Source organism: Bombus bifarius, unplaced genomic scaffold (assembly GCF_011952205.1).
Source record: "Bombus bifarius isolate JDL3187 unplaced genomic scaffold, Bbif_JDL3187 scf7180000008263, whole genome shotgun sequence".
NCBI lineage: Eukaryota > Metazoa > Arthropoda > Insecta > Hymenoptera > Apidae > Bombus > Bombus bifarius.
This window is the reverse complement of record NW_022884549.1, coordinates 590002-610952: the sequence shown is the minus strand read 5'-3', so window position 1 is coordinate 610952 and position 20951 is coordinate 590002. Positions and strand designations below refer to the sequence as shown.

Here is a 20951-nt window from a genome sequence, read left to right as displayed (position 1 = left end):
AAAACGATAGCTCGACAAGCCGAGCAAGGAACCACGGTGCATGCCGGGTACTGTAGGAGTCGGTGAACAGGCGAGTCGATCAGACCGGGCATGACGCCAGTCTTCCAAAGTCTTCCTTCTACCTTCGCCACGCTCTCGCTACTCTCCATTGTGCTGGTTTCGTGTGTTCGCGATGTACGCCCGTCGATACGAAGCTTCTCCGACAACGTAGTTACTTTCCGCGCTCCTAAGCTTCGTTCCACCACGGTTTCCATAGGAAAGAGACGCGATTTTCCCATGGAACCTGCGACCAGGACCTCTTGAAACAGGGACGAGAATCGTTCGTAGAATCGGCGAAACGCGGTCTTCCACTGGTTCTACGCAGATCGATTTAAACGGAGATGAGACAGGTCGAAGGTTGAGGATCTACGTCTGCCGACGCAGTTTGCGTAAGTGATGTAAGCTTTGTCGTGGTGTGATTCGCGTTAGATGATTTGGAACAGGGTCGCAGCGCTTTCGACGACCCGAGATTTTGACTTTCCGCCACATTTTCTTTGCAATTTGATCGAATAGATCAATGTCGAACGTTTTTAAGCGATTTGTTATAGTCTTTTGTAGGGATATCGTTGTTCTTGCGATTTCGCGCACAAGGGACGTCGCTTTCGTGCAAAGATAGAGGTTGGATATCGTCGTGGACTATTTAAGCCTGTGATCGATACCGATACTGTAAGAAGCGCCGGCAACCGATTGACCGTTACTCGTTAATTATGGAAACTGTAATAACGTAATTGGTTATTTATCGTTTGTATCTGTAGTTCGTAAATATTGATGCGACAACTTTACGTATACAGCCATCGCGTTTTAGTTGGTAGATATCGATAGATTCGTAGAATAAATTCGTAGATTTTAGTAAGACGCGTGGATTTTTGAAGCTTAGGTTCTCCGATGTCGTTCTTCGTTTCAATATCAACCGAGTACCGTTTAGTTTATGATTTACGATATCAAACAATTTTTGTATAATTTTATTTCTTGCACGCAGCATTCGATCGACGGAACGGCCTTGTTCAACGTCTGATATTTTATACGTTTTTTTTATTCTTTTTCATTCTTTCCATGCCAATCATACCAAAACGCTTCTTAATCACGCATCGTAAACGTAAAGGCCAAACGATTCTTTCGACTTGGCGTTTATACGTTTCGATTTTACACGGTGAAATAATTCGGTGTCAAATTCAACGGAAAAACATCGTGCCACGCGCAAATACGCGCGAACACGATGGCATTCGGTAAAACTTTGTTCGAACGCACTAATAACGATGTTTGTTTCGAATAATCCGTTATAACACGCGTACACATCTTTCGCTTTCGATTTTCACCTGAAAATCCTACTTTCGATCATCTCGCCAATTTACAGAGGTGTGTCAATTATTATTAGGCTTGATTTACCGTTTCTGCAATTTTGTTCGTTTCCAGCACAAGTATGTTATTTACTACTTCGCGATCCGCGTGTTCACGACGCGAAAAACGCACGAGTATCGTTTATCAAATTCATATATCGATCAATTATTTTCAACGTAGAGATTTCCTATTTCGTTGTAAAGCTAAACGATATTCTTCGTACTCGAACGTTTTCTCGTTATAGGTTATTTCCGTACTGGTCGGTTGAAATCGTAAGAGAAGCGGCATTAAACGAAATAAGCTTTCCAGTAAAAACTCGCTAAGCCTAATAACCTGCTCGCCTCTGTACAAGCAAACTTTCGAGTTTCCATCACCTTGTCACAACATACGCGACAAGTTAGTCGGCATAGATTTCCATCGGATCACCGTAAACTGCAGATTGCACGTAGAGCGTAGCGTTTTCAGAGCTCGATCGATCTTCTTGGTCGAGACGGGCCGCCGAGGGAACGGCGGTAACAACGCTAGATTCAAGGTTTTCGCGTTCACACCGAATTGTTCGCCAACGAACCAAGTTCGCCGCGAGGGGAGGCCGGAGGCCGGTGTTTGCGTACGCGCGATCGCTAACGAAAGATTGCATGACTCGACAGAGCAACGTCAGCTCCCAGCGAGCAGAGGGCGGCCGCAAGCTGCCGCAAGCCGCAACCCAGGGACTGGTTCGCGTATCCGCCGGCGAACTCCTCGGCAGGACCCACGAGGAGTTGGTGCTCCTGCTGATCCAGCTACGCCGGCAGAACGCCACCATCTACAAAGCGATGGAGAATTGTCACATGGAGATCGAGGCACAGGTCCGAAGACATTTTCAGAAACAGAATCGTTGGGCCAACGGTAGCAGCTGCGACTGGGAACAATGGAGCCTGCGTCGACCGGTGGCGTCGTGGCTGGTGTCATTTTTCTCTCTTCGACGTCGCGATAGGCTTCCCTCCGTAACCAAGAACCGCTTTCGAGAAAAATTGTTCTCACAGAAGGAGATCTTAGTCGTTACGCGATAAAATCAGAATTCGGTAATACAATAAGAAAAATAAACCGACAGAAGAAGCTCCTGCGATTTGAACAACATTCTCGCAAACGATTCTCGTTATTTCAAACAATTTTTCATGCGTCGTACTCGTCGAGTTTCGATTTTACCAAGGATTTTTTACAAGAATTTAGAAGCATTCGGGAGAAACTTCCCGAAAAGTTTTTGGAGATTCTCGACGATTGAAACGGAGACGGATGTTTTCACGAGGACCATCCGATAGATGGTCGCGATCGAGAATCCTGTTGTACGCGCGAAAAATGCCGCGGAGCATGGCGAAGAACCGGTTTCAAGGACACGTTTCGAGAGAACGTCATTAGGATTGGAACTTTCTTCGAGAAAAAAATTCCGACGAGGCTTTGTTCTCCGCTGTGGCGTGTGTCTCGTCTTTTAGCGTGCCTTCTCAACGCGAATAGTCGATGTCTAGAATGTCGTATGAAATTTTGCCTTCTCGCGCGTTCTCCCGCGTTCTCGTCTACTTTGTACTCGTGTACTTTGATAAATGGTCTCTTTCCGCGTAGATCGCGTTTTCGGACGCAGAACGTCCGCCAACCTCTCCTCTCTGACGTTCGCCGTTCACCTCGCATCGAGAACGTCGTTGGTGTATTGGTTGCCCGCCAGAAATCGTATTACGTTTCCGCGCTGACCCTGACGAACGACTCGACCGTTTCCTTTTTCGCGATTCTCACGCCCTTGGGGCGTATTAAAAGTTTGAACGCGCTCAAACTCTCGTGTCATCCCGTTTTTTTTCGCTGTTGCCTCTTTGTTGACGATGCTACGCGTTGGGAATGTTAGGTAAATTTGAAGAGACGCGCAGTGAAGCTGAAACGTGTTTCCGATCTCCACGTCGCGTCGTGCTAGTTTACGTTCAAGTTTAGCATACGCCGTAGCATAGTCCGTGTTTCGTGGGTTTAGCATGGCGCACTCGGTGAAAGTAAATTTATCCGTGTGTTGCGCGGAGTGTGCGAACATACGTTTCGCAGGTTCTGTTCTAAACGTCTCCTTTGATCGTCTACAGATTACGCGAGCTTGTGTATCATTCTGCAAACATACCGATATTCTCTGTCGTTTTTTCTCTCGCGACTTTTCGGTTTTGATTTTGCAAGCCCTTGCGCTTTTTCGATGCGTTTACGTTCCTTCTTTGATTTTCGAACCTTTCTTCTCGGATCGCAAGGAAACAGGGTCAAAGTTTTTCGTAAAATAATGAAAACATGCGAACGTTTCTTCGAGTAAAGTACTAATTACACGAGTGATTGCGAACAGAGTGTCGGCCTTCCTCGCATTGTTGATCAAATATCGCGACTGCGTCAGCAAAACAGAATGCGCTGTCCGCAAGACACGAGCGTGCACCATTAGGCGAAAAGACCCATAGACACTGTGAAGCGTGGAAATTTGCCAGGTGTCACATTTAAAGTGGCATTCTTCTGTGACCCGCAGGCTAGATTGGCAGAGCTCGATACTCCGCGACGATTGGAGAACCTTCAGAAACTCGAGGAACTAAAGAAGCATCTGATGGATCTCGAAAAGCAGGTAAAACTCGCTTTCCACTTTTTCCCCCGGTATCTCTATTGGCCAAGCGAAAACTCGTGAATTTTTATCATCGGTAACGAGCCGATCCGACTAAGATTCGCTGAATATTTCTATTCGAAAGACGCAAGTTGCGCGATAAATTAACAAAACGAAATTCGTTCTCCGGCCGGTTCTCTGGTGCTTGATTATTCCGTTCGAGTCGTCGAGGGCCGAGTTTTTCGAGCGTAACCTGAGCTAATTGAGAAACTTGGAAGCAAGGCGATCGAAGCTCGTAAATTCAATGGGTCTCGTATATTTTGTCACAAAGTACGAGAAGGGCAAGCCGCTAGTGAACCTCGTGGACAACATGGTGAAGTTGGGCTCCCTCTACAATCGCAACACTGCCAATGGGACCAACATCTTCTCGGGTTCTCGACACGACCTAGCACACGACAATTCGAGGGATCATCGTCTGGAATTCAATCAGAAGGTGCAGGAGCAACGTTTGCTCGCCGAGGAACGTAGAGATTGGGACCGATTAAGTCCCGATCACGGACAATTACAGGTATCGATTTCCCTCGATTGTTTAGATGACACGGTACGCGTATAACAGTCGTTTAATTCAGTTAGCCAAAGTATCGGTGAAGCGAGAATCTGTTCACGCGAAATGCTGTTCGCGCTTAATTTAATAACTGAGACATGGAAAGTAACGTTCTAAACTTGAAAATATAAGGTTCCATAAAGCGTCACGAGGACCTTGGCGTGCAAAAATACTTGAGTCAACGCCTCGCGTCTATCGCAACCCTAGCTTACGCTCGGTGAAGAAGAACGCAATCACCCGACGACGAGATCCCGCATTTCCTTCGCCTAGCTCGCATTGCTAACCGTGTTTCCCGCTTCGTAACAAATAGCACGAAAGAAACGGCGTCTCGGTGTTGTGGGAAAATTTGCTCTCTGGAGAAAATAGCTGAAACGTCGAAAGGAACGGTTGAGTTTAGCCGGGGCAAGAGAGCAGTGGAAGATCGACAGAAACAGGAGGTTTCGTTAGAAGTATATCGAGAATTATTCGCCCCTTTGTATCCGCACGGCGTAATAAATACTTGCTTTCCAAGCATTCCGTAACGGACGCGCGCGTGCATTTTGCTCAAATTGCGTTACGAGAGAAAACGTCGCGATAAATACGAATTACACACCGCCAAGTCCCATAACGGTGCATAATACCAACGTGAAAATCAGAGAGGTAAAGCAGGAGACGACGTGGGTTGAAAAAACGCGCGGGAAAATTACGAACCCGACATCGAATACAGTTAACGTTTGTTGCACGCAGTTGGCTGCGTGCGATGAGACGTTACGTTAAAAATCGCGATTATACGTAGGTACGCAGGCGTGCGTTTTTCTCGTGTCTTTCCTTCTCGACGATCCGCGATTACGACACGGTGTGGCCATAGCTCATTGTAGCGGAATGGTAATTCCGGTTGAAACGCGACTCCTTGGTCGCTCGACTGGAAAGCAAAACTTCAAGGTTAACTCACCACGTCGCTTCTGTGTCGTAGGCCAAGGTGCAGCAGCTCTACAAACTGGATCGCCTGCTTCAGGAGGAATCCGGAACGCTTCACAGTCTTCAGCAAGACAAGGCGAGTAACGCGATCTCCGATCTTCTACCGTGAAAACGCGCCCGACCTTCTCCGCTTTCCTTTCTTCCATTCGTTTTCAAACTATTCTTTGACAGATCGTTCTTTCGCGTTTTCGAATCGTCGTGGACGGAACGTGTCCGACGAGCGTTGTACATATCAGACGCGATATACCGTTCGAATTGAAGCCATAGCGCGCATCGTGTGACGGTGAACGTACAGCGTACAGTGAACGCGTGTTGCGTTTAACAGTGGAATCGCGGGAACAGATTATCCGACGCAGAATCGTACAAAAATTGTAAATTATCCGCCATGTCCAGATCCGAGAGAGATTTGATCGTAGAGTGAGAAAAGAAGCGCTACGTAAGAATGTTGGTATAAAAATATTTAGATACATCTGTCAACGGCGATATCTGGAAGATGAAAAAGTCATTTCTTTTGGGATACGAAGAAATTGAAAATTTATATTTTGAAAAATTGACCAATTTTACCAAATATTTCGTAAAATCGAATTCCACCGATGAATTATTTTTATCCTGCTATCTGGTGGCTTTCCAGCAGTTATTATCTTCGAGTCGGTCGGGCCAAATCAGTTTTCCAGCGTATTGAACCTTCTCGATTTCGATTACAGGAGATTCTGGAAAAAGCTCTAGGTGGTCTCCGACATAAACTGCAGGGCAGCAGGAGCAATTTGGTGGAAGCAGAGAGATACAGAAAGCAGCAGCTCCTTCTGGAAAAAGAGCTGAGCAGAGTGAGAGTGTTGCTGGCACACAACTCCAAGGTACGAACTTTAAAGCGTTCTGTAGGCTCTTGGAATCGCGGTTTGTCCTCGATCAGCGAACATCAGGCTAGAAGGAAGGAAAATTAACGGAGAAAAAGTTTAACGTAAAATAGACGCCGCCGTCCTGATTCGTCCGTTCGGGAAACAAAAAAGTTGCTATCGGGAACAATTTTTAAGTTTCAACGACAGACGCTACTTGATCGCGAATAGTTTCGGCAGATTCCCACGCACGGCGAAACTTTAATCGGTTTTATGCGAATTTCCATTCGACGACGGAGGTGGCGGATTCAATCGGGAAGTTTTCTTTCGCCGGAATAAATTCCGGCGATCTATTCTTCGGAGAACGGGAAGTTGCTCGTGGTTTCCGCCCCGCGAAAAGTAATCGGGGTTTCTCCGTTTCGCATTTTCGAAGAAAGTCCGACGAATTGGACGCTGGTCTTTTACTATGTAGAAGTAGAGGAATAGGGAGCACGCATCGCGCGCTTCGTTCTCCAAGGAACTGATTTGCCTGATTTAATCGTCGATTCGTTGTTTCCAGGTAAAGCCGGTATTCTTCCAGGTAAATCGATCAAAACACAGAAATAGATAGATTTCCGTTTCGTTGACCGTTCTGTTCGCATTTTCGTTCTCGACGAAACTTTTAGCTTCTTAACTCTGTTCCTGTAAAGGCAACGAATAATCTTCCCGTATCTTTGCCTTTCAGAAACTCGAGGAAACGGTCGCGGAAAATGCGAGATTGGAACAAGACCTGGTGGTGCTGCGACAGAAGCTGCAAGCATCGAGGAGGTATGCAGGAAATATGACCAGAGACACTTCGGCCACGACTGGCCCTCTCGAAGCAGAATTGAGAAGAGTTCAACAATTGGTCGGGGATCTACAGAGACAACGAAAGGAATTGAGCATTCAAGTTAGACAGTTGACGGAGAAGTCACACAGTCTGGTGCAACAGATTCGACCGCAACCTACTTCTGGTAAGCCGAATCGTTGTTTTCGAGAAGTACGAAGATCGTTTGAAACGTTGAACTTAGAAAAACGTTGAAAGCGTGACACAGCCTACGTTTGAAAATAATAAGAACCAAAGTATATCGCGAGATGAGGTAAATGAGATTTCGTTCTTACGTTACCAACGCAGCTCCTCAAGTGCACCAACCAAAGAAACGAACGCAAAACTCTTGGTTGGAGACCGATCTTGATTCTGGGATAACTCTGGACCACGGTTTGGATTCGCCATCGAGCCCTGCGCTGTCCTCGTCGCCTCGTGGCAAGCAGAACGGTGGACCGTATCCGCATTTCAGTTCACCGACACAGATCAAAGACTCGTCCCCCACGAATCGTCAGCAGGCAAACCTACAATCGTACCCTCAGTCGCCGCAGAATCATATTTCCTCGCTTTCCCCTCAGTTGCGAGAACAGATTCAACAACATCAGTTGAAGCAACAGCTTCTAAAGGATCAAATGCAGGGAAAAGGAAGCCTGATGCAAGCGAACGTTTCTCCGTTATACGTCAACACGGAGTCTAGAATTCACGGTAAGCGCAAAACACATATGATCTTAACCTAACGGAATTATCTTTTGGCAAAAGTTTCTCTCATCGTCCATCAATCGTATAATACGTTCAACTGATTCAGAGAACAACAGACAAGACGAAAACTTGACGAATGGTACGATTCCTCCGCCGGAGTACGTTCCACCTCCTCCGCCGCCACCCTTGGCCGAAGAAACGTTACTAAACGACAATTACAGACAAAACGAGGACAACAAGTTCGCCGGTAAGTGAAGCAATAACGCAAAACTAACAGACCTTAACACAACAGCGATCGATGTTTCGCGATAATAACGTTTTCAAGGTTTAATCCACAACCGTGAGAAACAAGAGATTAAGACCGTGCGAATCGTGAAACGGGAATCGGAAAGACGACAAAGAGATCGAGGAGACAGAACTGGAAACATTGGAATTCCATTAACGAACGGGCTTCAGGCGCCTGGAGGTGCCAAGAGATTGTGCGACGATGATTTAGAAGGTTCTCAGAAGTTCGAGGTAATTTCTTCGAGTTTTCTACGATTCTATTTACTGCGTTCGATCGATATAATTTATATTCGCCGTGGTAAAATATTTCTATATCTTATCATGGTACAAGTAACGATTAAAGAAAGACTTTCTGTCAGTTTATTTCGAGCCTGAGTAGCGGGTAACTTTGACAAACGATCGACGATGTCGCAGCTTTGATTTTATTTTGCTCTATTTTCGATCGATTTATTCTTAGAAGGCTCAATTGGGAAAGGTGGTAGAAGAGTCGCCGATGATTCACGCTCAAAGCACAGTCCAGCTGACGGATTTGGACGACGTGCAGTTCCAAAGAAGCATGTCCTTACCGAGAGGTTTCGGCGGACAGCGGCAACAGCAGCCCGAGATTCATCAGGTTCCGGTAGTGCCTCCTCCCAGAAGCGACAGCATGCACGCTTTGAGAACCATGCTAGCCAGACGAAATAAAGTCAGGGTAAGTTAACCACGCGTTACCGACTTCTTCCTATTCGCCTTTTTCGATACGGATATGTCAATTAACCGACGAACTAATAAGATTTATTCCTCGTTACCTTTCCCCGATAAATCTTTCGTCGTGCTAATATTATATTTTTTGTTTTCGTACGATGTAATCTATGTATACTAAACCCTTTTTTTTTTTGCATGCCACTTGCAATTTTTCGATGTTTTTGACATACAAAATCCAAAACGCGAATCACCAAATTTTACTTGTTTCGTCGTAATATTTGTGCATTCTGATTTTGAGATAGAGACATTCGCATTCAGCGCCGGAACACAGTATCACCAGAGTACCAGCATCAACTACGTATAGGATACATATGATTTCATACATTTTCTTCATTTTCTCTGTTTTCGTTGGTTTCGCCTTTCACCCCTCCGTGATGCCTTATTTTGTTCGGCCCTCGCTTCGTCACCCTCCGTTATTCTGCTTGCCGATCAACGCAGTTCGAAACTCAAGATGGAAGCTCGGACAGTACTCTGTCGCCGTATACGGAGAGCCTCGCTTCGAGTTCGCACGTGCCTATGAGCTCGCCGAATTACTCGACCAGTCCGTCCTATAGCCCCAGCCAGCAGAATTATCCGATTAAACCGAACCATCATCAGCCGCCGTACTACCCACCGTACAGACACTACGAGAATCCATTGAGAAACGAGAGCATCCCGGAGCCGGTGAGTCCGGAGTTGTTGTCACCGACGAACCTCGAAGGCCAGGACAGAATGTTCGGTTCGTCGTTGAACGTGAACGCGTCGAACTCGCCGCAATTGTCGCCCATTTTCAAGAGCGAGGCGGCGAAACAGATCATCAAGGAGATGACGGAGAAAAAGATCGAGGGGCCGAGGCGCAGGCAAATTCCCCGCGAGAAAAGACGACACTATACCGTGTCCAGTAGCAAACCCATTCTCGATCTAGAAGACACCTTCTCGAAGATGGTATCGTTTATTTTTGTATTTTATGTTTTCATATTTCTCCTTGTTGCCTTCCTCGTTCACGTACATTCGTTTAATTTCCTTTTTCTTTTCCTTTGTTGATTCCGTTTTTGTCATACCTTCGTTTTGTCGTTTCTTTGGCGTCGTTTTGTCGTGTTGCGTGTGTCGTTGAAGTAAAGCGCGCGGTCGATATAGAAGCGTTTTTGATGTTCCCTAGGGAATGGGAAGAGCCAGAGATGATCTTGATATGGAACGAGCGCTCAGGCCGAGGATCAACGCGCCGGATGTCGTAAGATCGACTTTGAGTCACAAAGAGCTGAAGTATAACGAGAGTACCATCGATCAGCTGCTAGGAACGCCCAACAAGATCGTGATCCCTGAAAGATATATCCCTGAACAGGTGACAAATTTACGACGTAAATACGTAAATAAGTTTGTACGCCACTGTATCGATGCTTTGATATAACGTTGAAACAATCGCGTTCCAGACGCCGGAATTAACTGCGGAGGAACAAGAGCAACGATTGAAGAAAGCCGAAGCGATAAGAAAGATGCTGTCGGAAACAACCGTAACTGCGCCAGATGGAAGCGGTATGCATCCGTGCAACTTCGTTTTAACGACAAATTAGTTTCTAAGTTAATGAAAGATCGCAAATATTAAATAGTCACGCGAATCGTTATCTCGTTATCTCTTTCAGACGATAATATCAATATCGAACAATCAGACAGCTTGAAGAGAAAAGTAGTGGAAGAGAAACGGCAAAGAGATCACATTTTGCAACTGAATCAAATTTTGGCCAAGCAAGTTATGGAAAAGAGCAAGATGGTGGCGGGTACGTCGCAGTTTGTTATAAATAAATAGTTTATTGGTTTGATTTATTCTGCTTGTATCTAATATATAGCGACTAGTGGTGTGACAGCATGACCAATGTTTAGGTAGACTTTCGTGCCTTCTGCTATTTCCTAGTGCGGAAGGCTTACGCTTATTCGATTCGTTCGTTGTATATTTTATAACGGAACCGGACGAATATCGTCACCTATCGATCGAAATGAATTGCTTATTTTTATCGGCAATTAGCGATAGTATTTAGACTCGGGATACTTGATTGTTTAAGAATTTGACAGTTCCGTACATAAGACGTTGGAAATGTTTTTCATTGGCATGCGCCGTCATGAATATTTTTATTTCGACTATGTAATTAATTTCCTCGTTGAAAGTTTTATCGATGTGAGATATACGTACATCGTTGTGTCATATGTAGTGAGCGTTGTTTGGATTGTTTGTGCTGTGTATAGGTAACCAGGCACACTGACTGACATGCTTCCTCCATCTTCCCATATAGGACACGCACATCATATTATCGTTTCTCAGGTTTGTTTATATTTTTCTTTCATCTTCTTCTTCATTTTTTTTTCTACATTACTACCCTTCATACATCCTTTCCTCGATTAATTTTCATTTTCCTCGGTAATCTTATTTGATATGGAACGTTCGTTGGAAAAGTAAATTAATCGTTCGAAAATCTTGAAGAAATTTCTGTAACAAATACAAATACATAAACCTCGAGTTTAGAAAATCCTGCTGCGAGTTTTTCACATTGATTTGACGTTAACTTCTCCGCTTTAACAGTGAAAGCACTGGCCACTCTTCCTTTGAAGACCGAATCGAGCTTAGAAGACGAGGATCTCTCGCCCGTAACACCATTACCGCTCTATCAGCAAAGAGAGAATTATTACTCGTAAGGTGATCAAGGTCGTTATTGTCCATCGGACATAGCTGTCAAATACAGGTCCTTTTAGCACAAAAGAGAAAACTCTACTGCCAGCCCGGAACAACAGAGAAACAAACATCTTTCCTCGTGTAACGTTTTATCAAATTTCATAACAGACGACTGACTCGTCTGATACTTGCTATTACGATTATATAAAAAGTAAAGAAAACGATGTTCTTTTTTTATTTGCGTGAATATTGTACATAATCATGGATTAAATAAACTGATAATAAATAGCTGTTCTCTGGATCGTCGATAAGGACTAGCAGTATAATGGGTGTCGAACAGAATTAGGTGAATGATATTTATAGAAGAAAATAGTAAATATTCGAATGATTATTTCAATTCTTTGTCTAATTTTTTATTACATACTCTTTTTTTAATGGATTTTTGTTTGATTTCGTTCGTAATAAGTATCGTCTGATTTAATCGACTAACGAAAAATAACTTGTATTTGCTATTTTCTACTTGAAGCGTTTTATCGTTTAATCGTGACATCGAGACAGGATGGTTTCAAGTTTCGATGCGCCTAAGACTTTAATCGTCGTCCATCCTTGGATTACCGAATCTGCATTAAGAATACATACTTCTGTTCCACGGTTTCGCGAGATATTTGTATTCAAAGGATGCTTCTATTCGTATTTATACATTTTTTAACGATAAATACACGAAACATATAAAATTCCGTCGTCGTAAAATTAAAGACTAATTACGAAGCCTATATTCTATAATCGTAAATGTTGCTCCAACGTAAAACGTTCTAGTAATAAATATTCTGATGCCATCTTGCTTGACGCCATTCTGACTCGATGTTTACTCTTCTACCCGAAGAGAATGCTTCCACGAGTTTCTATCACTAGCAATAATAATAAATTAAGGAACGATCGCACAATGCGACTCATTTAACGAATGACTGTAATCGAATTCCTTTAATTCGTGCGAATGCCATTAGCTAGAGAAAGAGAATCGAGTATAGGGATAAAATAAGTACCCACTCAGAGGTATAGTTAATCAGAGAGTTCGGCTAACTATAAACAGCTGGAAGAATCAAGTACACTTTATATCTCGCCTTTATTTCTCGTGCTATCTTACGAAAAATTTCTATATCGCAGTTTTATCAAACTATAAATTCCTCCAAGTATTACCATTCCTACGTAATTTCTTTTTCTTCTTTTATCAAATCTATCCTTTTGCAAGTTTTTCGTTAATACAGGTGAAAACGAAAGAAGCTTTATACGCGTATATGGGTCGAATTCAGTGAAATTTGTCTGTTACGCAAAGTCGTGCTTCGCAAACTCGTCCTTTCGCAAATACTTCTTCGAGTTTACGTTTACGTTACAGTAACGTTAATCAACAACAAATAATTTATTGTATCTGTACATATTGCAACGAGTTCGGGAATCATCGGTTTAAGTCATCCGCGAATTTACGTAAGAGAAACGAGCATATTAGCGATAAGGTAAAAAGAATAAGGTAAAACTTAAGGTTGAATTTACGGTAGATGCTACGAGCGGCGCAACATAGTTAAACATTAATAAAGATCGCTGTAAGTAACGATCGCATTGAACTGACTGAGACTAGAGTGGATTTATAGTGTGAAACACCGATCGAGGGTATATGAAATTTTAAATAAGTTCTTCGAACGTCTCTCTGTGTGCTTTAAACTTTGTTTTTAACGTGCGAGATATGATCGAGTCGTTGCAGTGAAACGTTTATTGTCAACGTTATCGTCGCGTAACGATGTACAGCAGTCGTATAAGTAGATGAATTAACGCTTGTTTCAATCAAAAATAATGTAAGACGTTACAAATTAAACAACATATTTCTTAATACGGAATGATGTATAAATAACCGATTGATTTTCATTGTCAATAACTTTTAAACAAAATAAAGACAATAGTCTTTTAATACAAGTCATTAATACAGTTTATCGATACCTGGAAATTCTGTACAGAACATGATTCTATTATCCAGACGTTGTACAAAGAAACAATCGGAATGTCCATTTTCCGTCAGGCTTAAGAAAGTCTTAAAGTAAGAACTTTAAAGCAATCATGAAAGATTAAGTTAATACCGTTTAGTAATCTAGTAAAAAATGAAATAAAATATCTAATGACTCGTTTTAACGGACCGTTAATTCCTTTAATCGTACCGTTCTAAGCGTATATTATATGTCGCGTTTTTGACAAATAAGAGAACGATACTTGATGCAACATTGCGATTATTTTCTACAAGTTCGATCGGTATTTTCATTCGTAGATCTGCTCCAACTTCGACGCGATCAAACGCATGGATTTATACGACGCACGAATCACTCGAACACTCGCCACTCTATTCGATACTTTTCTTACCAACTTCTTCATACGGATGCATACGTTTGACCGACGTTGAATCGTCTGTAATTTAAGGAACATGTAACATATACATCTGTACGTTTTAGAGGCGTCCTGTAACATCGTTCTTCGTTCTACGTGAATCGTTTACGCCGCTTTTGACGTTTCCGAGCAACGTGTATTATATTTTTCCGAGGTCGATTCTCGTGCTTGTCACCCGAGATTGTCCAACGTATTGTCCAACAATATGAGATAAAAGGACGACCTCGAAAGTGCGACTAGATAAGTTCCATAAAAGTGTCTAGCATCGTACTTCGATGGAAATTTAATCGAAACTTAATTCTTTGAAGCGGGAATTGAATTCGTTGATATCATTTTAATCAAAGACTAAACGGGTTTTTCGGGATTAGCGATCTCTCTTTTTATCTAGGTCATTCAGATTAGATATTATCGAACGGTGAACGACATAAATACCAAAGTCTTCGTAACGTAGCAGAAAATGCTAAGCAACGCTTCAAAGGACTAAGAAGTAAGGCAGCGTTGAGACGCGAAGCGTCGCAAAAGCGTGCTAATGTTCGTAAGCTATCTTGTACGGTCGCAATCTGTTAAAATGCTTAGACAATTCGGAACGACGAGAGCGTTCGAGCGAAATCGAAGAGTGCCAAATTACACTCGCAAAAGCAGATCGATCGCGAAACGCGGCAACTGCTCGTCAATTAAACGAGGAAGAATAAAAGAAGCGGAAACCAGCGAGACTAACGCGCAGCACAAACGATTAAATCTAAGGATCTCCCCTCGACGACTGTCAACCCCGAGAAACGTATCTCGCTAATCACGCTAATTAATGGTAGAAATGCGTTACTATTATCGAGAACTCTTCGGTCCACAGGCATCGACATTAGGAATAGTTTTTTACGATACGATGATCCGTGTACGATGTAGAATACACGGTGAAACCAACGATCGAATCGCGATCGCTCCTTCGGGAAGCGAATAGGTCGAGAAAAAGAGCTTAGCTCGTAAAGAGTAGCCGTTTCAGGCAATCGGTACCATCGTGCCCTTTTTAAGAACGTTCCTCTGTGGATGGAGTACAATTCCAGCGCGAATCATCGCGGACGTTAAAGGCAAAAGTTCGGGGAAGAAAGGACGATACGTTCGTTCATCGCTGCAAACTCCTCGTTCGACGTCCGATTGGTCCATGGTACCTGAGAAATCAGCGACAGGTTGGTTTCTGCGGTTGCCACTGCGCCAGGCGGATTGTTAGAGCGACGTAAACACCGAAACGCTATTGTAAAAGAAAACTACTGTGGAAACAGGAACTGTTATTGTTACACGAATAAAATAAAATCCATATTACATGAGCCGAGATTCTTCTTTTACCTTCTACGTAAAATTCGAAACCTTGACTCAAACGTTCGTTGTATCTTTCAGGTACTTTTGAAAAGAATATTCTAAAACTACGAGTACTTGCGTCCTCTTAACAACAACGATGTCTTACAACGTTCCAGGCACGAGTTTATTTTGAAGAAAAGATTTAGTTTGTTTTCGATTGCATTCGACTTTGCCGTCGGCTTATTCTCTCAAGATAATGAGATGAAATTAATAAAATTGCTACGCGTTAATATATCGCGGACACGTAAAACACGTTTAGATGCAAAATGCTATAACTTTCGATTGGCTAACGACGCGCGTTTGATCGATGAAAGCTAACGAATTAATATGCAAATGATAATGAAAATTTCAATTTTGAGACAAGTATCTCTCGATGAATTATTGTGTAATTACGATATCATATAAGTAACAGAAAACTTGAACAGGAAATGAGATGAAAAAGATGGAAGTACAGGTAATCCTAGTGTCTGATCGACCGTCTCCCTCTCGGAAAATACTCTCAATTTTATACATGCGATACAATGAAAATTCGAATACAGCGAGAATTTTGAGAAAGAGCGTGTAAAAGATACGATCAATCTGTATTGCGACTTGCGACTTACAAGTTAACAAGGTATCCGTAAATGAAGAAGGATGAAAGCAAAGAGTGTGAGAGAAGGACAGGATGGGAACAAAGGGATCGATGATGAATCGGAGAAGGAGAAGAGTCGGTTGATCCGAAAAGCGAGACATCAGCTGTGACGAATCGTGATCGTCGCGTGATTGTCCCCCTCGTGGTTGACGGGAGGCAGAGGGTCGACGAACCAACCAATCGTGCCAGGCCTTTGTAGGTCTTGCACCTGAATCCTAATGAGGCCCACCTGGGTATATATGAGAGCTTAACACTCGGCCGAAGCCACGATTTTTCTGAGTTACCCGCTTGTCGCGAAGGTGAGTCCTCCTCTCTTTACTTCTCTGTCAACGTCGCCTTAAGCAGCTCCCCTTTGTGTCTGCTTTAACGTCGATTTTAACTCTCCTTCTTACGTTTCTTTCTTGACAATTCGCATTTTGTATCGCGATCTCGATAAATATTTCCCTCTGTACTTTTATCGCACTGCGTAATATTCATTTTAATACTTGACGATCCGATCGATGTCCTAAGTACTAAAACTTTGTAACTAGAAAACGACAAAATGTTCAGCCGTTACAACGCATTTCTACAACTACGTGACACGTCGTTGTAGACGTTACAAGTTTGATACATAGTTTCGTTCAGATACTCAAATACTCTACTGTACATAAAAATAAGCCGTTGATAACTTTTATTATTAATTATGCTCGTCCAATAATATCGTCGAGTCGAAACTAAACGATCTGTCGATATTTATACCAAATGCCTGGAATTTCGTGGCAATCGTTGACACGTTACGTGGCCTGCGGTTCTCTCGCTTTGTTTCCATTTTCTTTTTTCTCTTTCGTCGATCTGCAACTCGAAGGCCAGTCTGCATAGGATTTCAACGAGTCGAAAGATTTCCAACAGTCTCATTTTCGAAAAACTTAACGATAAGACCCGAAGATTTAATTGTCATCGTTTCTTCGTTATTCGATATCGATGCTTGTTAGATAGACGTAATGTACATAACAAAGATGAATAAGAAAGAATTAGTTTCGTCGATCGATTCGATATCGGCGAGAATGCCGATGTGGAAGATAATAGATTTTTCATACATAAATTTTTTATGCTCGCGATGCACAACGAAACGCAATAGACTGATAGCACGGCGGATCGACTGTCTAACTCGCAAATAGTTACGTCGCATCGCTGCGTACTTCTAAAGTAGGAAGAACCTCGAAAACGTGCACGACTAACGAGGAATACGTATGAAAAGGGAACTAGCCGTTCTTCTTCGATCCATTCCTTGAATACTAATTCGAAATCATGCGCTTGAATGAAAGCATTCCGTTTAAGGACGAATTTGCAAATTTCAACCTCTCTTTCCTTTGAAAGCTAAATCCGTCTTGGCTGCATTGTACGAAAGTTTCAGAACGAGAACAGATGGAGAAAGAAACGTTACTTCAAAACTTTTATCAAAGTTACAAAGAAGGCGAAAGTATTCGACCAAAAGAGGGAAAAATCCTGCGATTCCCGAATTTCTTCGAACAAGACCTTCGTAATATAAATTATCGACAAACTGATTAAGCCGTTCCAAGAGGAAGATAGTAAAAAGATAAGCGGCAGATCGTTAATAGTACGAATTATCGTGTCGGTTAAAACGTACATCTATTGTGGGTATGGGTATGGATTCGCGGCGTTTGTATTCGCAGTGCAACCCGCGGAATAATAGCCGAAGGATAATCCGATGCAGCCGGCATTTTAATTCGCGTAACGAAAAAGCCGCGGTCTTGCCTCGCTATCTTTTTCTATTTTCGCAGCCCAGGACCATTATGTAGCTCTTTTACTCAGCGCAGAACTCGTCCAAAGCCAAGGACCATCTTCGATCCCTCTTCATCTTCGTTCCTCGTTCATCTCGCTACTTTCCTACTTTTCTTTTCCCAATCGATATTCGATCGATATTCGCGCTCCATCGAAGCGAGGCAACGATCTGAAACGATTCGATCGTGAATAAACAATATCGTGATATAAACAATCCTGCCGAAATAATGTCGAAGAATCTTTTTATCGAGCGGTGAGAGTTAGAGAAACGCGTTAGCAAAGAAGACGTTATCCGTTCTCTTGCCTCTTTCGATTCTCATTCGCTTTCCTTTCCCGCTATTTTTCTACTCTTTCGTTTTGAATGTTTTTTACGTCTACCGCGATTTCTATGAAAATAATTCCGAAAGCGTTAATTGCGTTGAAAGGTAAACGTTCTCTCGACGCTGTCCCTAATCGAGATTTTATCGAAATTTTCCATCGAACTGCCTTTACAATAGGAATTTCTTTATCATTGTTTACGTTTAATAGAATAGAACGTATCTTCGATACCGCTTTGTCTCAAGTTTTATACGAATAATCGTCCCGTATGTTGCAATTTTCTCGGTGCAGACCTGCAAAATGCAATAGGACGAACCACGATTTTTTACGAGCACCGTCTCGCAGCTTGATTTTGCGACGATTTTTGTCGACGAGAAACGCGTAAAAAATATACCTGACTTTTATCGTCCGGACCATTCTATGCGTGGGTCGCCTCGATTTTGGCTTCTCGCGTTTGAACTCCCGTTAAAAAGGTGCTTGAACTTTTAATGTTCTATGCCACTTCTTTCGCTGGACACAAACTCGTTTTCGTCTCGATGCGAGCAGAGGTCTGGCTCGATTCGGTATAATTGCAAAAAATTGCCTCGACGATTTGAACGTTCTTCCAAACAAAATGGCTTTTTCTCTCGAGATCTAAATATCCGTTAATTGCTTGTCTATCGAAATTATTTATCTGTATTAAGATCATCGATTCTTTTTCGGTTCTAACCGCCATCTCCTTTCTGGGGCAACTTTTCTAGCTTTTGAAAACATAAATGTCTAAGATAACGTCAAAAGTAATTGCGTTGGTAAAAGTTAAGTAGAAACTGATAAAAAAAAATATATAACAAAGAAACGTGGAAGAAAAAAGGGAGGAGAAAACTGTACATGGTATCGCAGGAGTATTAAACCAACGGAAAGGGAACGAATCGAATTTAGCAAACAAGACGCGACCCATTCAATTTCAAAATGAAATTCCTTCGGCCAAGACAAAAGAGAGGTCCAAGATGAAGATTAAGATCGACGAAACGGGCTCGAGTGGATCGCGACGTGGTCATTTGTTCGACGCTCGTGCGACAACAAGAATAACATGAGACTGTTCGGGAAAAAATTCACGGAGTTATCGCGGTATTTACTTTACTGAAAACCGGTCGGCTTGGATCGTTTTCTGTTTGAAGAACGACTACGTTCGATAAAACGATCGCTCTGGCCGCGGTAGATCGCTCGTCTTCCAGAGACGCCTCGACACTCGACTAAAACAGACGTTGATACTGCCAAGCGTCGATTGGCATGTCGGAATTACTTCGGACGTGAACTGTAATTACCAGATATCGATTGAATCGTCAAACGCGAATAACGTGTTGCTAAAAGAAAGTTCGATTTAACCTGCGTTATTTGCAGCATAGTAAGCGAAACATCGAAACCTCTTAAACGATACCGATCGTTTCCAACAAAGTATCAGCTAATTCGGAAAATTTATTCTCGACGAATTTATTATCCGAAATATCGTTAGAAACTTTTGGGCTGACGTAATGAAATAAGATTAACTACGTTTAATTGTTTACAGGTACGAAAATGTCATCGGGAAATAATTTTCTAACGCTTTCCTTGTTACTCGTGGTTCTCGTTTACACGACAGGTAAACACGCTATTTGTTTCGAATAACAAATCGATAATGACAATTGATAATACTGAAAACAAATTTCTAACGTTCGACCACTTAAACGGGACGTGAAATAGATAACACTATTTGGAAAAGTTTCAGCAAATCAGCCTGCCAGAATAACGTGTTACTTCAGTAACTGGGCCATTTATCGACCGGATGTCGGTAGTTACGGAGTAGATGATATTCCGGGTGATCTCTGCACCCATATCATTTACTCGTTTATCGGTGTGAGCAATGTCACTTGGGAGATACTTATCTTGGATCCAGAACTGGATCAAGATAAAGGCAATTTCTTGGCCTTCAACAACCTTAGATCCAAGTATCCTCATCTGAAAACCTCCGTGGCTGTTGGTGGTTGGGGAGAGGGTGGCAGAAAGTACAGTGCCCTGGTCAGCGTCAAGGAAAGACGCGACAGCTTCATCAAGAGCGTAGTTGGTAAGTAAACTTGCAAATACTCACTTTTTATTTTAACGTGTTGATTAATTCTTTGTCTTTTTCGTCATATATTTCTAATACAGATTAAGTTGCGTGAAAATAAAATCCGATGTTCTATACACTTACGTAAACAATAATTAATATCAGCTTTTTGGTACAAAAATATAAATACGAAAGTTCGATTTCGTTTAATGGAAAATGTACCTCCTATATCACTGCTATTTTTCGCCAGAATTTATGCATAAATACGGTTTCGATGGTTTCGATCTCGATTGGGAATACCCTGGCGCCTCTGACAGAGGTGGCAGATTTTCCGACAAGGACAAGTTCTTCTACTTTGTCGAAGAATTAAGACGTGCTTTTGACAAGGAAAACAAGGGATGGGAGCTCACGATGGCGGTACCAATGGCAAAATTCCGCCTAGACGAAGGTTATCACGTGCCAGAATTATGCAAGTAAGTGAATTAATGAAATGTATATCGTCGTGGTAAATAAGGAAAATATTTCCATAGAAATATGGACGCCATCCATGTAATGTCTTACGATCTTCGTGGTAATTGGGCTGGATTTGCTGACGTACACAGTCCACTTTATCGTCGTCCACACGATCAATGGGCATACGAGAAATTAAATGTGGTAAGAACTTGGCAAAATGTGGGCGTATCTTTACTCTCGAAATTTACACCTAACTTTATATCTTTGATAACATATGTAAATTTCTTTCTGATTTATCACGTAAATTTGTTTAAAATTTATTTGTGAAATTAAAAAAAGAAATCTTACTTGAAAACTAAATTT

The 20951-nt window shown here is 42.4% G+C and overlaps 1 protein-coding gene across 12 annotated transcripts in view; it reads left to right on the top strand.

The window, feature by feature from the left end:
• Positions 1-20951, top strand: part of LOC117211891 — a 193575-nt gene that overhangs the window by 170908 nt on the left and 1716 nt on the right. For 6 of the 12 annotated variants that reach the window (XM_033456188.1, XM_033456182.1, XM_033456189.1 and 3 more), the window contains 19 exons: positions 2025-2222; positions 3890-3982; positions 4290-4526; positions 5515-5595; positions 6224-6373; positions 6912-6932; positions 7077-7344; positions 7506-7901; positions 8002-8142; positions 8221-8411; positions 8638-8871; positions 9363-9848; positions 10063-10245; positions 10334-10436; positions 10544-10678; positions 19620-19691; positions 19812-20153; positions 20386-20608; positions 20666-20789. In XM_033456188.1, the coding sequence (XP_033312079.1) occupies positions 2025-2222; positions 3890-3982; positions 4290-4526; positions 5515-5595; positions 6224-6373; positions 6912-6932; positions 7077-7344; positions 7506-7901; positions 8002-8142; positions 8221-8411; positions 8638-8871; positions 9363-9848; positions 10063-10245; positions 10334-10436; positions 10544-10678; positions 19620-19691; positions 19812-20153; positions 20386-20608; positions 20666-20789 (3678 nt within the window). Of the gene's footprint in view, positions 1-2024; positions 2223-3889; positions 3983-4289; positions 4527-5514; positions 5596-6223; positions 6374-6911; positions 6933-7076; positions 7345-7505; positions 7902-8001; positions 8143-8220; positions 8412-8637; positions 8872-9362; positions 9849-10062; positions 10246-10333; positions 10437-10543; positions 10679-11141; positions 11218-11475; positions 15312-19619; positions 19692-19811; positions 20154-20385; positions 20609-20665; positions 20790-20951 lie in introns of those variants that run through there. The other 6 variants (XM_033456185.1, XM_033456183.1, XM_033456191.1 and 3 more) reach the window with 6 other exon arrangements.